Consider the following 22,035-nt stretch of genomic DNA (forward strand, 5'->3'; position numbering starts at 1 on the left):
TGTTAGCAATTCTCTGTAAGTAAAGTAAGTCTTCAAAGGACAAGGCAAAAAAATGTTAAAATGTAAAGAAAAGTGTCGAAAAATAGAAAAGCGAGAAACAAAACGTTGGATATTTTATGATTTAGTATACATGCAGAAAGTAATAAATAAACAAAATTTAAAATAAGAGCAAGACCAGTAAAAGAATAGGCGTAAATTAACAAAAAATATCTAAAAGATCTAAAAGTAATCTAAAAGTAAATACATATTAAAGTTTAGAAAATGGAAAAGAGCTAATTTGTACTGAAAAGAAAATAAACAATGATTAATGAACAAAAGAAGAGAAACAGATTAAAAAATACAATAGAATAGAGCAACATGGAAAAAGAAGGTTTTAAAGTGTAAGTTAAAAAAATAAAATCAGTACTGACAAAAATCAATCAAAATAGCAATACTAATGTAAGCTTACATTAAAGCTTTTGATTGTATTTTCCCACAGAAAAATTATTATTGTTATATGTATTGACAATATTAAATAAATTTTACTAATGTTGTTAAATTTTCGGTTGTCACATAGTTATTGTTACAAGTACTTAAAATACAGTTTTTGCGGACGAATCGACAAAAAACGTTTTAGGTAGGTATGTGTTACAAACAACTTTTTTGTTAAAGCTCCCAAAAATAATGTCATTAGAGCAAAAATTTTATGAAAATAATTGGCGTCAAATTTTAATCCCCATGCCACTATATTAATGAGAGTGATTTTTTGTGCACAAAAACTGTATGTACTAGTTGAAACTGTATGTACTAGTTGGTTCCCAAATTAAAAAAAAGACTCATATTGAAGACTCAAATGTGTTCGAAAAATAGCTATTTTTTAGAGCGAATACTAAAAATTATGTTTTGGTTACCCAATGGATTAAATAAAATGATATTTATCCTCGTGTGAAATCAAATTATTTATAATAAAATTATTTAATTTATTCAATCTTTTGACAAAATAATTGAGTGATAAAATAAAAACGACATTTATTTATATACAAAATTCTTGAAATCTGATATTTTTTGATTAAAATGTGACTCGTCAAGGTCCTATTTTTATTTTTTACCGTACGTTTCAATTGTTTAACCGGTTTTAAGATTTCTTAAATACATATTATACATTTTTTTTATTTTGATGAATAATCTGTAACTTCCGTCTTTGGTTTCTGGTATCATTATTTTTATATTGGCAATAAAATTTATTAAAGCTTAAAGACAAAAATTTAATAGATGCGTAAAAAGCAAAAAAAAAGAACTGTGAAAAAAAAGTGCAAAGAAAACAAGGTGTGCAAATGCTGGTAGAACCGTTATGTCTAGGAGTTACAAAAGAAATGAATCTGACCTTTGAAAAAATTTGCGAGCGGTTAACGTAGACAAACTCAATTAGTCATTCAAAGTAAGAAAAATGTCTTCTGCTAGAAATTTGTAAGTATAAAAGCGCCCCAACAAAAGCATAATTAATGGTCCCATGTAATCCACGGTAGAATTTTTATGGTAATAGGCATGAAGAATGATGAAGTAAAATCAGCTTAGAAAACATTAGCGATAACGACAGCATTATGAATGATAGTATTGTGCAAACCCAACATCGGCAATTAAATATGAATACATCGCTGTGTTTTTCTTCCCTGTGCTAATATCGATCAAGAGAGTAATCACCGACGACATGAAGTATCTCCAAAGGTTAAACAAATAAATTGTTTGTGCTGACGTGTCATTAACGATGATACCGAGCGCACAGTCCGCACTTGTCAATCGTGTAAATTAAATCAGAACCGTTTCGTAATTTATTGGCTCGGTGTAAGCGGCCGGTTATTCTTTCAAAACGGATTTATCTATGGAAGATCTGTTCGGAGCATATCGTTTACGGAGTCGGTTAAAGAGATGCCTTCAGGCTTGGACGCTGTTAGTTCCACCCACTTCCTTGCCGAGAAACTGAACTAGTTTGAATTTTATTTTACTCCGAGGTACTAATCTCAAGATGACCTCTTAGAAAATGCAGGAGCAGATGGTCGGCTTGCAATGCGAAAAGTAATGAAGGGTTTGTGGCCGCGAGGTGATCAATATTTGTCAAAAATGAACAAAGAGAAAGCTAATTTTAACGCCTTAATTAGTGTAAACAAACAGCTGTTAAGTGAAGAAAAAAAAGCGAGGAAGAATAACAGACAGAAGATGTAAATGTACAGAAAAGAAAAGAAGAGATAATGTAATAAATATTTTTGGCGAATTTTGAGATGCAAAGTCTGAAGTCGCGATAGACCCTGCCGGCGGGTCTAGCTCTATTTTTAAATCGAGGAAGAACCGTTGAAAAGCACCATGTTTGGCCCAGAGCTATAAATATAGACATTTATTTGATTAAAGCTATTATCTCGATTCAGAATTGTTGTAGCAACACGAGGAACATGTCCGAGATTATTGAAGATTAGAACCGCTCCAGGCCCGTATTAAAATGATCGTCGTTGACTGCGTAACGTTATTTCAGTCTACGTCAATAATTCCATATTTTCCCCTCGTAAATCTCGAATTGGCAAAAACATCAAAATTTATGGAATATGAGACGACTGGTACTTTGTGAAGCATTCTTGACATCCGTTCCCATCCCGATACGCATCTTTCCAATAACTCGTTTTATTAATAAAAAAGCAGAAATACTTATTTTCAAGCCGTTCCGATTAAATTTTCCGGAAGAGACCGGAGTCAAAATCGTTCACTTTCAGCTCGTTACTCGGAATCAATCAATTAAAAAAATCGTGTGATTTACTTTAAAATATTCCGAGGCGAGTAATTTGTGTCTCAACTATCACTCTTAATTGCCTACATTTATGGCTAATTCTGCGTTAAAAGCGCTGTTAATTTCCGTTCTTAATTAAAGCGACTGGTTGACGCTGCAGGTTTTGAATTCCTGAAACGGCTTTATTTGGTGATGGGATGTTTCCTGATCGATTTTCCGAAAATCGAGACCAAATGCACCCTCAGGTGAAGCGAGATTGATGGTTCGGTGAAAATACCGATTCTGCAACCAGATGATTGATTATAACGCGAAAATATCAGCAAGATATATTTCAGATCTAACGGTATTAAAATTTTTGGAGAAAGTCCGGTGATGCAAGTGGTCACAATAAACCACGATTTTTATACGTGAATTTGTTCCAATTAAGTAAAGTACTTTTCTCATATTTCTCCGTTAATTGCCTTCCACGTGTCCCAGCCGGTCATGATTATGATGTTGTGACACATCCTGTGAGAAAATTATCAATTCAGCACCGTTTGCGTGTTGGAGCGGCTTTTATCAGCTCCCGTTAATAAATTTCGGAGGTCGTTCCTGCGGAGCACCCAAACAAATTAGGATATAAAAGATTTTTAATTGCTCTCTCGAAAATTGCGTAATAACGTGAACAACAATTTGGTTTTATAATATAATCACAATCTGAGTGGAGTACCACCTGCTGAGCTGCCGATCGACACGACCGACTCGTTTTTATTCAATTTGTACCAAATTCAGATTTGAAAATTTTGAAAAGGAAATCACGTATCACAAGGTTACCTAAAATCAGGTATTGTTATTGTTAGAGATATCTTCTTCTGATTTTGTGCTTTCTTCACTTTTTTCTTGCGGTTTCTCTTCTTCGTCTTTTTCCGAACTGCTCGATGACCTCGACGAGAAATTATCTTTGTCCGAAAAGTAAGAAGAGTCTCGTTTGGCATCATCGGGACTCTTCTCTTGACTCGTTTTGGCATCGAAAAGTTTTGGTGGTAAAGTAATTGGAAAGTTTGGCATCTGTTTTGGTGGCTGTAAGTGTTGAAGAAGTCGTCCGTCTGTAACTTTTCCCATAAAACTCCTAATTTCTTCAAAGTACGATTCTTCACTTAAGTTTCTCGACGCCATGGTTCGCCTTTGAAGATTCCGTTCATCAAGTATCGTAGGTCCATCAGCTTCGTGTTTCTTCAAATGTCGATCGAGGTTAGTTTGTTGACCGAAACACCTCTCACAGAGAGGACATTTGAACGGTTTTTCTTTGTTGTGGATATTTCTTACGTGTCTTTGCAGATTACTCGAAATACTAAAAGAGCGTTCACAGTATCGACATTTGTAGGGTTGTTCCCCCGTATGAGTCCTTAAATGTCTTGTCAAATTGGCCGATCGAGGGAAAACTTTACCACAGAACTTACAAGCGTATCTGTCTTTCATTTTACCACCTGCTGTGTCGTAAACTTTAGGCGTTTGAGGCGTCGGATTCCTCAACATGTCAAAAGGAACTTGATTCACCGGAGGACTCAACATTGAGGGACTTAGGAAAGGGTACCTTTGGGGGTACCCCGGAGGGGAACTAGGGTACGGTAAAGGCAACCTCGGGACTTTATCCCCCTGCGCCCGATACATCGCTTCGAGCATCATGGGATGGATGGGTTGCGGCGGAAACAGCATTCCGGGATATCCGGGAATCTGCGGACTGAACGTTTTTGGTACGGTGTGATTGGGACTGCTGCGATCGTCCACGATAACATCGTCTTTATCACTATTCACACTAACAGCCGGCGAGATTAGGTTCCTGTTTTCGTCTTCGACTTGCCTCCGGATGATCATCAGCGAGAGTTTCTTGTGCTCGACGCGGAGGTCGAGAGGTTGGTCGTCACCGTCTTGGGGGCCTGGAGGCGGCCGGCCCGCGGGAGACATGTGGGGGCCCGGCGAGCGCGTGTTCCGGGACAGGTCGAAGGGCATCTCGTCTCCTGGAGGAACTCGGATAGAGAGAGGGTAGACGGCCGCTTGCTTGGGCGAGCTGTGGCCACCAGAAGCCACCAGCATCTTGCGAGGTGAAGAGTCTTTTTCGCGCATGGTGAGAGGGAGAGTCAAGGGCAGCGGGGGCAAATACCGGAGCCAAGGGAGGCCCGAGTCTACCACACTCATGGGAATTCAGGAGATGTATCTGCAACAAAAAGATTTCGTCAAATTTTAGCATCGCTTTTTTCGAATTGGCAAAGCTGGGTGTGCACAAGCATAGCCTCTGGCCGTCACGTCTTTCCATTATAATTAATGGAAGACGGGCATCGATACGAGCGCCGCATCCATCAAGTTAGCGGTGCTACCATTGCCGACCAACAAGCCATGTCTTTACTTTATGTACTAGGAAATTTGATCACAGGACTTGTTCGCCATTCATTTATTCTTGTTGGTCACTCTGATTATATCGTTAACGCAAGTAATTATGCGGATAGAAAGCTCGAATTGACGCAAAAAATCAGATAAATTAGTTCACATTTGTACGCAGATTAATTAATTTGAAATTAAACGCTTGGATTTAATTTATAGTTTGCTACGTTCCCGAAAAATTAAACTGGATTTAGTGACGTGTCAGAAATAATCACGGTTTAAAATCGGCGATGATTTAGTTGGGATTTAGTAGAGAAATCGAGAATCGAAACGATTTATGTGGACCATAAATTTTCGAAAATCCTGGTGAAGTTTTAACACCATGACGGCTTTACAACACTTCAAAAGATGACCAGTCGGTAGGATTTATCTTTATTTCTAATCTGACTGGGGAATAAGACTAACGAGGCAATAAAATTTTACTCAAAATTAATAAAGTATTAACTGTACGAAAATTAACACGCAACACTTTTAAACAAATAAACAAGTAGGAGGTAATTTATTACAACACATTCACATTATTTCCCACAGGGTGTCCTTTCTAAGATTTTGCTCGGATTTTGTTCATTGTTCCATATTGTCATGGTATAAAAAACATTTCACAATTTACAATCGTTAAGTTGTTAATAACATCCTAGTAACATTAGCTGTTAAGAAGTTTAAACAGTGCGTCTTTCTTTAATGTCCAGGTTTTTACCAGTTTTGAAAATTGTTTTTTTTAATAATAAGGTAATTTAGTTCGACGAAAAACGCTGTATGTACCACGTGCTGTTAAGAACCGTAACAACCCGCTTCCTCGGTCGTTATGGTCTTCTTAAAAGTCCTGAATACGCAATTGCATTATTTGGAGTGAGTAGTGGCTCGTGGTTACATGGGGGCCATTTCATGGGTACAAAAATGTAATTCCAATTATTTTTGTTTGTAAATGTGATTAATTTGGGATTTCTTTCGGAATTCGTCGAGTAACCCGCTCGGCGGCATGTCAGTGACAAACCTGAATTTTGCAAGTGGCGTTTCGAAGATGTACGATCCTTCATTAAGTTATTCAACAATTTTAATCGAAAGAATTCGTATTTTTAGCCTCGTCTTATTTGCATTTCTGCCGACAATTAAATTGCGTTATCTCCGGACGTGCGTCTAACGGGTCCCGCCAATTTGTCTATGTAGGTCTATGGTAGTCACGACTTCGGTATATTGGCCGTTCAGCCACCAGCGCTGGGTGTGGGTGCTTCGACAGTAGGATTTATGTTCGACTTCCGTGTGTTACACATCGAGGGCGAATTTTTCGCCCGAGTCGGTCCTGGTTTTTTCTCGACGTGATGGCTTTATCCGCGCGTTCGTACGACATGTAAACGCGCTGTTCCTGAGACACTATAGTGTTGTTATCTGGCACATTATGTCTCCTGCGTCACGTCCGAGAGATATGTTCGCCACAAGAAGCTTTATTTTATTGTTGCCGACTAAATCTCTGATAATAATGGAAAAGTCTGAGAACGAGGCGACGCATTGTCTCCAGAGACGTTTTCGCACTGTGGAAACTGAAAACTTTATTGGCATCCTGTACGAGTTTCCCACTAAGAAAGTGATTGAGCCGGACTAAAGATTCGGGTGTGGTCCAGCTAATTATACGACGATACACGTGAAAAAACGTCATTGAGGTGACTATTAATTTAGAACGAGGCTTGTTTACATTTCGGTAATAAGTTTGGTAATGTAGACTATAATTTGGAGCGGCGAGACGGAACCTTTGTGGGATTTCGATCACCATCAAGGATCTTGTCAATTTATTAACAAGTAGACGTAAAACAAAAAAATTGCACTGGAATTACGTAAGTCTCAATATATAAACTTGTTTTTGTAGCATCTCGATGAAATATACCACGGAGAAGACAAGGCGACAAGGATTCATAAATAATTTGTGAATTTCCATTCACAATCTTTAAGCGTTTGCCAATGAATTAACTTTTGCTTTAAAACGAATGATGTTCTGATAGAACAACAACTAAGTTTCATTCTTGTATTTTTTTTTGTGGTCGCTAAGCTTGTTCTATTTATTTTGTAAATGTTGTTAATGTTATGAGCCAAAGTTTTGATGTGTAAGAATAGCGTTCCTGAAAGAAATCGTGTAAGAAAAACCTTAATTGGATCTTGATATATGTTTCGCCGCATGAAGTTTACCATTAATTTATCATCAGCGTCGATGATGCCAACCACGTCTTGTGAAACACGTGTCGAGTTTCGATTACACTCTATTCCGACATGTGAGAGTAATTTTTTCCGTGGTTAAATCTCGCAGTTTGAAAGATTCCAACTTCCTCCGAAGACTTTTACAAATTTTTTGCTCCCGACTTTCGCAAAGATTCGCTCCTCTTATTTATCAAATCATCGTGATTTGTTGCATCTGAGGCGTGTCTTGTATGGTTTCTTCATATTATTTGTATAAACCGCGATTGCTGCAATGTCCTGAAGGCGCTGAAAACGAGTCCGCACATTTTTCAAACTACTCTCGCCCATCAATATAAATAATTGAAGTGCCAATAATTTATCTCAGGTCTATTGTTACACCGGTGATCTAAGATTGCGGCAGTGAACGTCTTTTATGCGTGCCGCGGCGATATCGACGCTCGATAAGGACACAAACTCGAATAATTCAGTCGCGAAATGTTGTGATTTGGGAAACACTGGAGACGTGTCGGAATCAAACCTTGCTCAGGAATCTCATCACTAATTGACGTGTTGGCCGTATAAGAACCGGCACTAAGTTATCGTCTCCTTCGTAGGAAACTAAAGTGGATACTAAATCTAAGGAAGAACCAATAAGCACAGTTACGCCTTCTAATTGCGCTTTTTTACGCTTGCTGCGCAGAATAGCGATCGTAATCTAGTTTACGCGTTACATGCACTTTGGGGAAAAAAATCTAACGAAGTCTATCTTTCGTCGCAGGACTACAAATGACTGTTTATAGCGTTCTTTACGATATTGTTATAGTTGTGAAAAACGCCGAGCGAGCGCTTAAACTTTAATTGTTCTTAATATTATAGAAGGAATTGGATATTACGACACTTTTTATGAGCCGACGAGCACTAACGCAATTACTTTTAATTCATAGGGGAAAGTCGGAGATGCTGGACATGCTTCTCGGCCACAATTAACAGATTTATCTCGTTTAGCCTTTTTAGGTGAAAGAATACCTACATTTTCTTCTCAGTTAAGTACCTATGTATATAATAAAAGTATACAGGAGCACCAAAATAATTTATTTTCCTATTTTAAAACTCTGTAAAATTACCCAGGATTTCGAAATGTCACCTAATTCGGTTTTTATTAAACCGCAAGCACGTTATAAACAATTTATAAACAGTAATTAATAAGTTATTATAACAAGAAAAAATAAAATTTCGTTTTATCAAAACATCTCAGATGATGTAAAAATGTTTGAATTTCAAAAGAGGAAAGTGTATATCTTTTCCTCAGAGAGGAAAAACACTTTTCTTCAGTGTAATACATATAATTTTTCTTACGATCCAGCAAAAAAAACTTTAAAACTAGCAATTTCTCTTAATATTCCAGTTTCGCTATTAAATCTAGCAGTGTGATTTTTCGTTTTTATGGAGGAGGTAAAATTTTGACCTTCTTGAGAGGTTACATATACAGGGTGAATATAAAGTATGGAACCAAGCGGTTTTTTTAACCATGTGTCTCCCGAAAAAAATAATAAATTAAAGTAATATAAAAAAATATGATCGGAACAAAATTTTGCTTTGTTTTTGAGTCAGTTTGAGTTTAATTAAACATTCGAAAAATTTTATTTTTGCTAAAACACACATCTTTATAGTAGGTATCTACTTTATCATTCATCAATTAGTTTTTTCAAAAAATAAATAGTTTAAGAAAAAAACGTTTGGTTCCATTTTTTTTATTCACCTGATAGGTATTTTTATTTGTCAGATGAGTGATTAAAATTTTTACCTCCCTGGGAGGTAATTGGCCACTTTTCTTTTTGAAATTAGGGTGGAAAAACTTATTTTCTGTTGGAGTAGTAGAATAATTGGTTAAGTTAGGTAATAACAAACAAGCCAAGTTTTTGGGAGAAAAACAATAAAAAAATAATTCATTAATTAAAGACGTACATTTCTTTAAGTGGATACAAAACTATAATAAACAGCCAGGCCGGATAAGTACGCACTATTTTGTTCTAACTTTTACATTTCATTCAACTTTCGACAACAAAGCTCATTGATCAATCCAACCGTTGAAGAAAGTTGCATTATTCCATGATTTACATGTGCTTCTCGCTTCATCTCAAGGCAATTACATCCCGCCGTTGCAAAAGTTTGGATTTCGTTCTTGCGACAAAAATCAATTTTATTTGCTCTATTTCGTCCAGTGTGTAAAGAATTCACATGTCCGCCGGCAAAGAAAGTCATGCCACTCTAATAATTATGTGATAAACTACGATTTCGATCACTGTAATAATGACATCTTATACGTTTATTCCACGTGCCGAAGACTGTGGGCGATCCAAACAAATCCTTTCACTCTCGCCTTTTACAGAACACGCCGTGTCTGAAGGAGATGCCCGATAAAACGGTTATTTATTTCGGAGACCGGACTTTCCGGGATACGGGGATGAGAGTGATTTATTTCGACGATTTGAATCACAATGCTGAGCTGGCATATTGACTCGGTGGGTTATTAATTTCGGTAAATTACGTGACTATTATAATCGAATGGCTATTTTTAATCGAGGTTTAAACATATAAATTGACCCCAAACGGGTGTAGCTGTAGACGTTAAGAGACTTCGACGTGGGAAAAATAAAATATGTCCTTTAGATTTTTTATTTTACACATTTTTGTGCTCCTACAACAAGAAATAAACTTGTCAGGTAATACGGGAGTTCCGGAAACGTTCTTGGCTCAATTTTTCCACGGGCTCTATTGTTGTGTAATTTTTGTTCTTTCTCGGCCGCTTTTGATCGAAATCATTGATGCAAATAGGCGAGAAAGCCACTTGAATAGTCAATAAATCCTATCGGCAATTGTAAACATGCAATAAATATGACGTTCAAAGCGGCACTAACAATCGCCATCATACATTTAAATGAATTCAGCACGTGGTTGTTTAATTTAATTATTCTCACACGGCTCCAGTATTTGTCGTCCCATCTGCTTCGCGTAGGCCGCAATGAATCTATAAAGAACAGCTTTATTACAAATTTACATTAGCATAGGGTCGAGTTCCGTGAATATCTCCTTGTAATTACATATAATTTTATGACCTAAAAATGCTGATGTGTTATTAGTCTAAGATATTATTTACATTTTGTCGGAGAACTGATTTCGCCATTGTATCACCCACGACATTATAATAAAAAATTCGGAAATGCCACAACCGCCAAATTGAGAGTCACAATTAAAATTCACTTATCTCACCGGAAAGCACCGTTAATGCCTGAAAAATGACAAAAACCGGCGAAAATCACCCACATTATGACTTCATTAAAAGTAACAAGTCGTTGGCAAAAACTGTTCACTATCCGAAGTGAGAAAATTCCCATTCAAGCCAATTTGATTAAAAATAATGAAACCTTATTTACGACTTTTTTCCATGTGTGCCATAACGAGCCCGTAATAAACAAGACCTTAATGCGCTGCACGACATCGTTAGATCGCTTCTTATCCAGTTAAAAGCGTAACCGGTGATTAATTCGTGATTATTAGACTCTCATAACGAAATTAGACGTCTTCATTCCCAGTGCTTGGCTCTTTTTTTTTTCAGTGGGAGCGGCCCGATTTAATCCGGAGGGATTTTCGTTGCTATGTGAAACGACTACCATGAATAATTAGAGTTTGTAAAAGTCTCATGTGTAAGGTACGAGCAAAAAACTGGGTTGACAAGCTGGAAACAGGAAATAATTACGCATGCAACGACTAGATGCTATGTCGCATTATCTGGAATCACAGAGCGAAATAGACGACGAAGACGTTTCGAGGGTAATTAACGAATTTTACCAACTCAACCCAAATAAAAAATATAATAACTTGCAACAAAAGTTTTTCTTCTTTGACACTGTCAAAATTTACGGGTTTTCTCCTGTGTAAGGAAGTTTTGACAACTGTTTGGCATTTCTCAATAAGAAACGTCAGATTATTTTTAACTGTTTTAAATCAATTTTATGCCTTGTTGAGTCTAAATCGAAGAATAAAATGTTGTAGTCAACTCGTCTTCGTGTAAATCGGTTCATTTATTCCACCTCGTAGATGATAAACCACTCGTCAACACTCGTGGTTTAAAAATCCACTTGTGAAATAAGGCGTCCGATTTACATTCAAACTCGTTGAATAAATTATTATTATGCACGTTATAATAATACCGTTTTATTTCTTGTAGCGTAAAAGGTGTTTCTAGGAAAATAAATAGTAAGTTAAAAACTTTAAGGCCAACATTCAAATGTCATAAAAAATACAACGTCTAAATTTTTCAACTTTCTAAAGACTAAATGAAAATTACAGTTAACTTAAAATAAAATAATAATTACCTATAGGTATTAATACAAAATCTAATATGTAATAGTAAAAATTGCATGGAATCCGAATTTTTAATATGACTACCATAGCAACACAACAATTTTCCGAGATATTATAAGTGAAAAAGTTATCAAAGTTATTCAAATTATTTGATTTTAGAAGCTTCATTCAATCAATCAAAAACGAAAAAAAAATCTTCTTAAAGTTTAAGTATCACTCGAGTATGTCAAAAGAAGTCATTGTATTTTTGTATTGTTAAATAATCGTTTTAAATACCACATTAGAAGTGAATTTATCTTGAGAATGTATTGTCGTGTCTTTACATTTTATGCGAATTTCACTCAACAAAGTAACTGTGATGAAATTTAAAGATAACTTAAAAATAACTTAATTTTGTAACATTGAATAGATGCATAATTTTTAAAAAATCCAAAATTCTACATATTTTTAAATAATGATTATTTGTATTAAGGGTATAATCAAAATAATAAAATTCAAAGTGCTTACTTTAAAAGCCTGCCTCACGGCGCGGAGCTTTTAATACACAATTATTGTTTTTACATTTTAACAATTCAGGTACCTATAGCTAGGTAGGTAGTTACATTAATTTATATTTAAACATTTACAAGATATTTTATGCATCAACAGAAAAATTGTTAGTACAGGAATATTTAAATTTTTATCATACAAGAACTTTTTTGTTAGAAGAAGCTCGCTATTTGCAAGCTGCATCAAACGACATTTAAAGTTCACTAATTCCAGAACAGAAAAAGATTACACAGATACTAAAACAAAAAAATAAAGGAGAACAGAAATTATTTTTATTGTTATAAAATACGTTTATGAGAATCTTTAGTATTGCCTAAACATTTTTTACAGAAATTTTGATTTTATTCTAAAAAGGAATGTTTCGAATTTTTATATTAGTTGGAAAATGTATTTTTCCTATTAATTTTTCTACATAATTGTCAAAAATTGATAATTCCTGAAAATATTGTTAATATTGACCCAAGCTTCCAACAAAAAAAGTGTGTCAACAGCTGTGTTGTGTTTTCTGTCAGTGACAAAGGATTTAGCGGTAATCTTAACCTCGTCACGACTCTCAAACTGTGAATTATCAATAATGGCCGGATTAGTTTCAGGACACATAACGTGATAGATCCATTTAAGCGTGTTAACCAATTTCCTAAATTTCTCCATAGACGGAAGCCTCTGCGGGCCACGCACGAGTTTCCAAAAGCTTTCTTCTTAAATAAGCGATCCATGGCTGCGAATCCATAATCTCGAGATAAAGCGTGCTTTATTACAGCGTAAATGTTAGCCAGGTTCGGCGAAGAGATCGCTTCTTCTCATTTTAATTACTATCATCAAGCATAATCGTCTGCAGTTTATTATATCTGATCATAGAGCAGGGCCATTACTGCATTGTTGCCACAAGCTGGTGCTTCTGAAAAAGTGGCAGGTGTGGCCCCGTTGCGAAAAGCACATTCCTTTCCTGATTTTCAGATGCGTCTTTTCGCCGTGGCACGAATGCAGTGGCGGTCATGCTTAAGGAGATTGTAATTATTCCACTCTTAATAATACAGCGCCGGATCGATTTTATTATTGATTTCATGTCGGCATCTGCGTTTTTATCAGAGTCCTGAAATCATGGATGCAACAACGATGCAGTCTTTCTCTGAAATAATAACATTTAAAGTTGGATTCCCGAATTTCAATTAACTATTTCTCAGAGATCACCGCGACCAGTCGGCTTTTTGCTCGCCGCTGCGCATTTTTCGAAAGCCGAGACCAAAAACATTTTCAAAGTGCAATAAGCACATTTTCATTTGTACATTTCCTGCGAGGACTTAATTATTATTCTACCGACAAGAATTCACTCCCATACAAGTCTAATTGGCAATTCAGAAAACTTTCCCTCAAAACATACCTATTTCGTATTTTTTCCTGCTACACTTTATTGCTTCGGATCGGATTCGATCAGTGCGTAACGCAGCGATAGTAATAGCTCTACTTTCTCATTGTTAAAATATAGATGGATCTGTAACGTATGATGCGACTCTTTGATGTAAATGGAAGCACTTTCTCTACAATATATAACAAGTACCGACTACTATCTACTGACCATTAGCTCGAACAAACGCTGATTTGTGACCATAGACCGTTTTACAGTTAAGTATGCGCGGATTCTCTTCACTTCAAACTGAACCATTGTTCACTCAGATCGCCTTTTCAACAATAAAATAGATAATAAAATTAAGATTAAACGCTTCATTCTATTCCAGAAAATTTACGCATCCGTTGGTGTTTATTCAGTAGCAGCACACCGTTTTTTTTTCTCTTACCAAGAAGTCAATAACTATTCTACTTGTTCGCGGAATTTAGCATAATGAGATAAAAAGTTATAGAAACCACTAACCGAGAGAAATTTGATACGAGCAAAGGAATTTGTGAAAGAAGAGTAAAACTACTGTTTATAGAAAGATGAAATGATAGTTGAGGTTTAGTTTTAAATGAATTTTATGGTATTAGAAAGAAGATGCTTGGAACACAAAAGTATTTTTTTATACAATCAATTACAATATTAGAAATGCAAAACACAACAGAAAAAGTAAGTAAAACCAATAAAGCAAAAAATTAATAATATAAATAAAAATCTTTCAAAATATAGTTACTAAATTACACACAAAATTAAATAAAAGTTTTTAAACTGACAAATAAAATACCTCCTATCCGATTTAAAAAAAACTGTTGATAACTATAAAGAAAAAAATTAAATATTATTAATACGGCACAACTTGTAGTCATTTGATAGCCTATTTCTTAAAATTATTTCTTAAAATAGCTCCTATCTGAAGATGTTTTTTAACTACAATCTTCATTTTAAGTTTTTTATTCTTTAAAATATACGTCGTATTTTTAACCCTAGGATGCATAACGTGGGTATTTTTTACCCGACTGTTTGTTCAGTTTTAAATTACTTTTTTATTTTTACTGATAATTTTATAAGATTATAGTTATGCCTTTTTTATATTGTTTTTAATATAATAGTTGAAAATTTTACAAATTTTGTAATTTACAGAATAAGAAAATATTTTTAGTAATTACACACAACGCGGGTGTTTTAACGTATTCTGACATTGCGTGATTTTCAAGTCAATTTTAATAGTATATTATAATACTAGTTTATAAGCAAGCCTTTAAATCACGCTCGACGGGTTTAAGAGCACGACGCGTCAGCGGAGTGCTTTTAACGTCGTAAGTATTTTAAAGGCGCTTATAAACGAGTGTTATACGCTATTTTTTATTATACGATTTACGATCTTTTATGAGCATTGAAAAAATGTGAATTTACACAATAAAATTATCAAAGGTTGTTTGTAAATCGTTTTCGTAGAGACGGTTACTAGTTTACGTTGTTAAGCACATTTTTTCACGTTGTAATTGGTCCAGACATTTCACTATTGCTTGTTACCTAGACAACTTTAAAATTTCAGCGTGCTATAAAGGCCAAATTACGCACGCTGCAGCGTGTTTTAATTTAGGATTATGATGCAGATATAATAAAAAAGATATTAGAAAATGAAACCAAAAAAAGTACTTTAGGTATATACCCAACAAAAAAAAACCCGAAAATGCAATCTAATGTGTGTACAAGAAGCAAACCTATTTCTAAAAAACACACTCTTTAGACGTAAACGTAAAAAAAATAATAAAGATTTTGTTTAGATAAACAACTATTATTTTAACAATAATACAACTTAATAATTCAAATGACGGTAGTGAGAATAACGTTAAAATGCTCTAGGGTATTTTACACCCATTTTATCTAAATCTGTTGGTTGTCATCCTAGAATTAAAAAAATTGAAACTTACTATAGTTCAGTAATTTAATTTTTTTCCAAAAAGTTTTTTTATTTGTGTGTGTCTTGTTTTTTACATTATTCTCAAAAACCCTCTTAAGCTTTGAAGATCATTGACAGAATTTTGACTTAAACCAAACTGTAAATTTTATACCCTGTGAGTATAAATAAATCATCAGTTAAGCTTGATTTTTTGGAGTAAAAATCTCAAAAATCTCCAAAAAGGATAAACATGTGTTATGTTTGTAATTACAAAGATTCAAAATTTGGAAAGAATTTAAACTAGAACAGTTAATTAATTAGCTGTGGCAGCAGATAAAAGCAAGAAAAAAGGCTTAAAAATATGTTGTGGAAACGGTAAATATATTTCATGATTTATTATTATTATCCTTCGAGTGTTTTAAGTAACACCTGTTAGATGAAAAACTGTTGGTTTTTCTTGAAGCAGAAGTAAGCTGTAACTGTGGTGATACATTTTTTGTCATGAAACAGTGTTAAAAAGGCATTCCATGGGATGGAGTGTCGATTCTTGGTCGAACTAATGACCTAACTGCACTGTCCCCATCAGGGCGTTCCCGTTTGCATATCAGCAATAATGGGCACTCAGGCCGCAAATAAATATCATCTCTCGTTCTCGTTGATCAAAAGCCTCGACTTCCGCTATCGAACCTCCCGTCTAACAAGATAATTCATTACGTGACCCCTCCTTCCTGCCATTATATCTGGCATTTAAAAATAGCAATTAACCGAATATCATCTAAAGGTTGCAGTAGCCTCAGCTAGCCCCATTACCAACTAATAATTTCAACGGTGAAAAAGCACGCCTCTTGTGCATATACCGTTCGAGGAAGACTTTTCTCGATGTCTGCTGCCTCGGATGCTATTTGGTCGACTGAATACGAGGAATTTGTTGTTATTCGTGATTAAAACTGGGCGGACTGCATAGCCATTCTATTTGCTCGCCTTCCTGTCATGTGCAACTGTTTCTTTAGTTTATTAGCGTCGTAAGTCCTGTGTTAGGTCAGACGATAGCAAATCACATTGGAAACTTCCGCAATGCAAAAAAAAATATTTCAATACAAGAATGAACAGGGTGAGGAGATGTTATACATACAAGAATTAGTTACACTTTCTTCTTTTTAACACTTGACAAATTGACTATTAGTAACCGGATAATGGCCATCTTTAATGCTCCTGGTGAGAGATAGATATCAAGGCTCAATAGACCAAATTTAAATTAACGATCCGATTTTGTGTAGAAAGTCTACCATTAAAATTAGGAGAGGAAATAATTAATTTGATTCGAATTTGCGAAACTTGAACGTAATCTAAGTATCAGCGTGACAACTCGACTCGAAAGTAAGCTTCTTCACTCTCTCAATCATTCATCACTCACTCACTGGTGCCAATCAAAGTCGTAAATACCCCGTTTACCAAACGGAGATACCGCTTGCTACCGGCGACTTTTATTATCCATTCGATTATCAACAGCTAAAACACAACCACAAGATCGAATGCGTGATCCACTTTCGTACGCATCCTGATCTGAAAGAGAAACTGGACGATAGCTCAGTTTGTGATGCAAAATCTCATCTGATCTAGTTTATGGTACTATCACTCGGTACTAACTGTCATTTCGCTTCCACTGATGGATCAACTCTATTTTAGGATACAGCGACAAAAAATAAGAGAAATTGCTCCCAAGAAGGGGACGGAAACGTTGTCTTAGAACGGAATGCCGAAAAGCGATATCTGCGAGGAAAAAACGGCAGTGAATGAAATATTGCTTACGTATTCATCTCGCGAGCAAACTGGAAGCTCATTGTCATTAAAAAAAAATTGTCGTTATTATGTTGCAACACATAAATTTAAAAAAAATACAAACAAAATTCAGATACCACAACGGAATAATAGAATTAGAATAGAACTAATTCAAAACCTAGCGAACTATATACAGAGTGTTTCACATAATTTTACGAGGCTTGCACGTGTAAGATGCAATCAATAATACATATTCCGATACGAACTCGATTACATTTTTTTTTAAATTGGATAATCTTCTCTAGTTTGTTTACCCTTTCAAACATTACAATATTTTTAGTTAGTTAGTGATTAAGATAGATAAACTAGAATCATATTCATGCCGTCTCTTGGTAGAATAAATGATAATTGTTACTGAAAAACTGCAGTTTATGACTATTAATGTAACAGTGATTAGTTTGACAATTACTGTCATGGGTTTCCAAAAATTAAATAATTAAATCCGTATTTTTTGTATGTATCTAGTGTTTTGTGAATTTTGTATATTTGGGTGCGTACATTAGGCGCAAGCCTCGTAAAGTTGTGTAAAACACCCTGTATGTACCTATAAATTGTATAACTGACTTGTTTGGTATTCGGCAATTAATCAATTCAACAAAAATGTAATAGATATAAAAAAACCACATGTTAAATAAAAATATTAAAGCCTGAATAAATCTTGAAAACTCCTAATTTTATATTTTATTTTCATCAAGAAAAAATGAAAAAAGACAAATTTTGATATCTTTAAAATTTGAAGTAGAAGAAAAACTAAATCTCAATATAATACAATTCCAGTGATGCTAATTTGGTTTTTAAGGTTTTTAATGTTTATTAAAGGTTTTGTGTGTTTGGATTTAATATTATTTTTTTCTTTCAGGTCCGCACAAGTTTCCGTTTTTTATCAACATTCATAAAATTTCACGTCCTACCTCAGGTTTTATTATAAAAAATTAAAATCATAAATTTTCCATTTCGGTGGTAAGAAATATATTTTCAGATACTTAAAATAGTATTTTCTCTAGTTTATACTTCTTGTATTTCTTGTAAGTTAGTGCTAACAGTAAAATGTCCAAAAAATGTTTCTTTTGTAACGACGACGAAACAACAATAAAATGTGCCCATAAACTAGAAATTAATAAATTAAAAATGTAAAATTATGCAATGGCTTTTCTACGGTGTCACTGGTGTTTGAATTTAACACTTAAAATGTCATAAATCCGTTAGTCGCGACATGTTTATTATAATTCAGAATGAGGATTTTCTTGTAGGTAGTCAAAATAATTTGGTCCGGAATGTTCCAATAAGAGATTAGTTTTTTTTTCATCTGGTTGTATTTTATAGATACATTACCGAGTTTAAGAGCGGTGTGTAAAAAACCTGGTTAGAAAACCGCAGATGAAGTTTTCTGATATTAGATTTAGATAAGTGATATGTCTTTATTAGGCGGCCGCGTACCGAGTGCAGCAAAATAAGGAAAAACGCCATAAAAGAAAGCCATAAAACTGGAAGACCAAACACCTCTCGATGACCGTTGCAATAAATAAATCGGAATAAATGACCGCACCCACGACACCCATCGCTCTACAAATTTGACATTTGACTGCGAAATATTTAAATTGCATTTATGTTCTTTACGAGCGTTTTCAGAACAATCGCGCATACAAATTGCATTAATTACGCTCAAAGTAACGACAATTGAGTGAATGTCATCGGAGGATGGAAATGTGCGTCTCGGTATCGAGTAGGCCATGACGAGGTTAGGGCTGAATCACACCTAGTATTGTTATTAAATAAGAATAATAACATATTATATGTTAATGTAATCCATACGCCGTTTGAAATGTGACATCCTAGACTGTTTAAATTAACATTTGATTTAGGCGTCGACGCTGTGTTATGGGCTGAACGAAAATCATTGTTCATATGATAATCAGACGTTATGTAATTGAGGATTTTTACGCTAATCTTGACAGAAAAGCGCGACGTGTCAAAATGAAAGTCTTCAATAACCCTCGAGACCGACCGTTCAACTCGAGGATGAGTTATCCTGTCTTTTGTCTCTTTTGATTTATTTACGTGTAGGTGGCCGAAGGAAAATATGTCAAAGTGTGTCTAATTGACTCGTATTAGATCCATTCTTGTCCTAGATGAAGATGTCATCAGGATAATTAAATTTTGTTTGTATTCAGCGAGAAGCGCATTATTCAAATTGAGGTAATTATGCCGAAGATTACGACATCAACAAGCAATCATAGAAAAATTATCTGATCAACCTGTTTTAGCTTTGATAGACGCTTTAATCACATGCAGTTTTATTGCTTCTGTGATTAGCACCACTCTTTTACACATCTAATTCCAATAATTTTTACTATAATCAACTTATGAATAAATTATGCTAAGTAGAGCCATTTATTTTTTAGACACCACTTGATTTATATTCATAACACTAAAATTTCAACCTGTCCACGATTCAACCCTTTTTTGTTTTTTGATCATATTTACTGTTTGAAAAATACAAAATCAAAAACAATGTTAATTTAGTTTAGTTGGAGCAATGTTGCAAAAGACGCCTCAGGTCCGAATAATTGATTTATTTAAATTGTTTGCTTCCAAATTTGACCACAGCTGAAGGCACCAAATCTAGTTATTGTGAGCATGAATCAATTTTGCTCTCATTTGTCACCTTGTAAGTAGTTTGAATGGTAAGGAGTAGGTGCCCGCCTCGTCCCATCTTTATTAATAAAAATCGCTCTCGTTATTGATCTTACATCACTCCACTTTCATTTAAATCAGTCCGAAGGCGTCAGTCCCCAATTTCCAATCCGGATTTACGCAAACCTACAGCCGCCACCTTACACAACCTCCCGGACGAATCTGCATAATTCCCGCCTAATCGTCCGCTGCAAACGCACTCTAACTTGTAATTACTCGCCATTATAACCCGAGTAATTAAATTGATTCCGACATGAACATATTTAGTAAAACATGCCTTTGCGTTTACGGTCTTTTCTCAATTAATCCCGCACTGTGAAAAATTCTCAAATCGTAATTAGATCCGGAGCGAGACAAGAGCCGCTCGAAAAAATCCGTGTCATCTTTGCGGTAGTTGCATACAAATTGTTCTCTTTATCCCCGATGTAATAAAATACGGACATGTTATCTTGCATATATTAACATCAAAGTCGCTTCAGATCCGGAGATAGCAGCTGTCATCTGCAATTAAATAGCGGCCGCGAGTGACTGACATATTAAGCGATTTTCTCGCAGGAAACTTGTCACAAAGTCATAATCGCGGTTCAGTGACCTTGCAAAATCGGACCGCAAGGGACCGCTCGCGGCCCGCTCCTGTTGCAGGGCTGCCACTAACGGAACTTAATTAGGTTGGTATCGCTCAATCGGCTCGTTAAACTCCGCTAACTAATGGTAATCGCCTCTCTTACTTCCCTAATTAATCCTAATAGCAGTGTAAGGCTATCTGGGTGGCATATGTAAATCCGCCTTTACCGATGTTAAAAAACCTCCCAGTGACACTTATTAGGTGAAGAACTATTAGGCGTGCTGCGGCGTCTCGCCACGTAACGTAACACAACCGTAAATCCCACCGAATTGCTCTTTTAATCTCGCGATCAAAGCTCCGGACGTGTAATGCGAGATCTGCTCGTAAAAATAAATACTCACTCCTACGAACGACGTTTATCTCAATTTTTCGGCACTCAAATGTCAGATGACGACGGCTATTGTGGAAAAGTTGCACTGACCATAAACGAGAGAAAAGAGAAAACGGATTTTTAAGATTTGCTTCCCCTTGAGTGCGTTGAAAATAAAACGAAAAGCCGCTACCGGAGAAATTTAAATATACCGAGGATGTGGACAAAAAAACAGATAGTAAAACAAAATTATTTCTATTCCGTGTGCGAGCAGTGCGAAGAAGGCAAAAACATTTAATTGAATGGGTAATTGTAGCTATTAGAATTTTTATTATTTGCTTATTTCTATTAATTTCTACCTAGTACCTGTGAATCGTTTTCTTTTATTTCTTATATTTCAATATTCTCATAGTCATTAAAAATAATTTGTGTCCTGTAATTGGCAATTAAAGCTTAAACATCTATAGAATACCAACGTAAGTATTCTTACTGTTTTATATAAACTAATATAACAGATTACTAAAACTAAATAAAACAATTTTCTTCTATAATTCATACAAATTTTAAACTTTCTTCTCTTCCAGTTGTGTTTGTGATCAATTTTAGAACATGTTTTTTAAATAAAATTTTAAAACAAAATTTCCTCCAGTACTTTCTCAGCAAGTTGTCAACAATTTATAAATATTTCAATAAATTTTTACACAACCTCAAAAAACACAAAATAATTAAACGTTTTTCAGGTATATTTAAAAACTTAAAAACTAAGCTTTAGAGCAAATAAGATTTCCCAAAACTTTCATTACTTTTTCAAATTTTTAAAGAATTAGTACTTTCAAGAATTTTTTAAGAAGTTATCAGAAATTTCTAGGAATTTTGGGATATTTTAAGTATTTTTAAGTATTTACAAAAAAAAAATTCAAAAAATATCAATATTTTTCGAATTTTCTCGAAAATTACCGAAGATTGTTTTCAGAAAAGAAAAATAGTTAAAGGATTTTCAGAAATAGTTAATAATTTTTTA

General features: G+C 34.8%; 1 protein-coding gene across 1 annotated transcript in view; it reads right to left on the minus strand.

Annotated features, from left to right (window-relative positions):
* Positions 1-961: 961 nt before the first annotated feature.
* Positions 962-22,035, minus strand: part of LOC123016399 (histone-lysine N-methyltransferase PRDM16-like) — a 29,306-nt gene continuing 8,232 nt past the window's right edge. The window contains exon 2 of the mRNA XM_044416767.1: positions 962-4,946. Coding sequence (XP_044272702.1) covers positions 3,572-4,927 — 1,356 coding nt within the window. The 5' untranslated portion in view covers positions 4,928-4,946 and the 3' untranslated portion in view covers positions 962-3,571. The remainder of the gene's footprint in view (positions 4,947-22,035) is intronic.

The sequence above is a fragment of the Tribolium madens genome, unplaced genomic scaffold (genome assembly GCF_015345945.1).
Source record: "Tribolium madens isolate multiple individuals breed KSU strain unplaced genomic scaffold, Tmad_KSU_1.1 Scaffold_1;HRSCAF=32;Tcas5.2_LG8, whole genome shotgun sequence".
Taxonomy (NCBI): Eukaryota; Metazoa; Arthropoda; class Insecta; order Coleoptera; family Tenebrionidae; genus Tribolium; species Tribolium madens.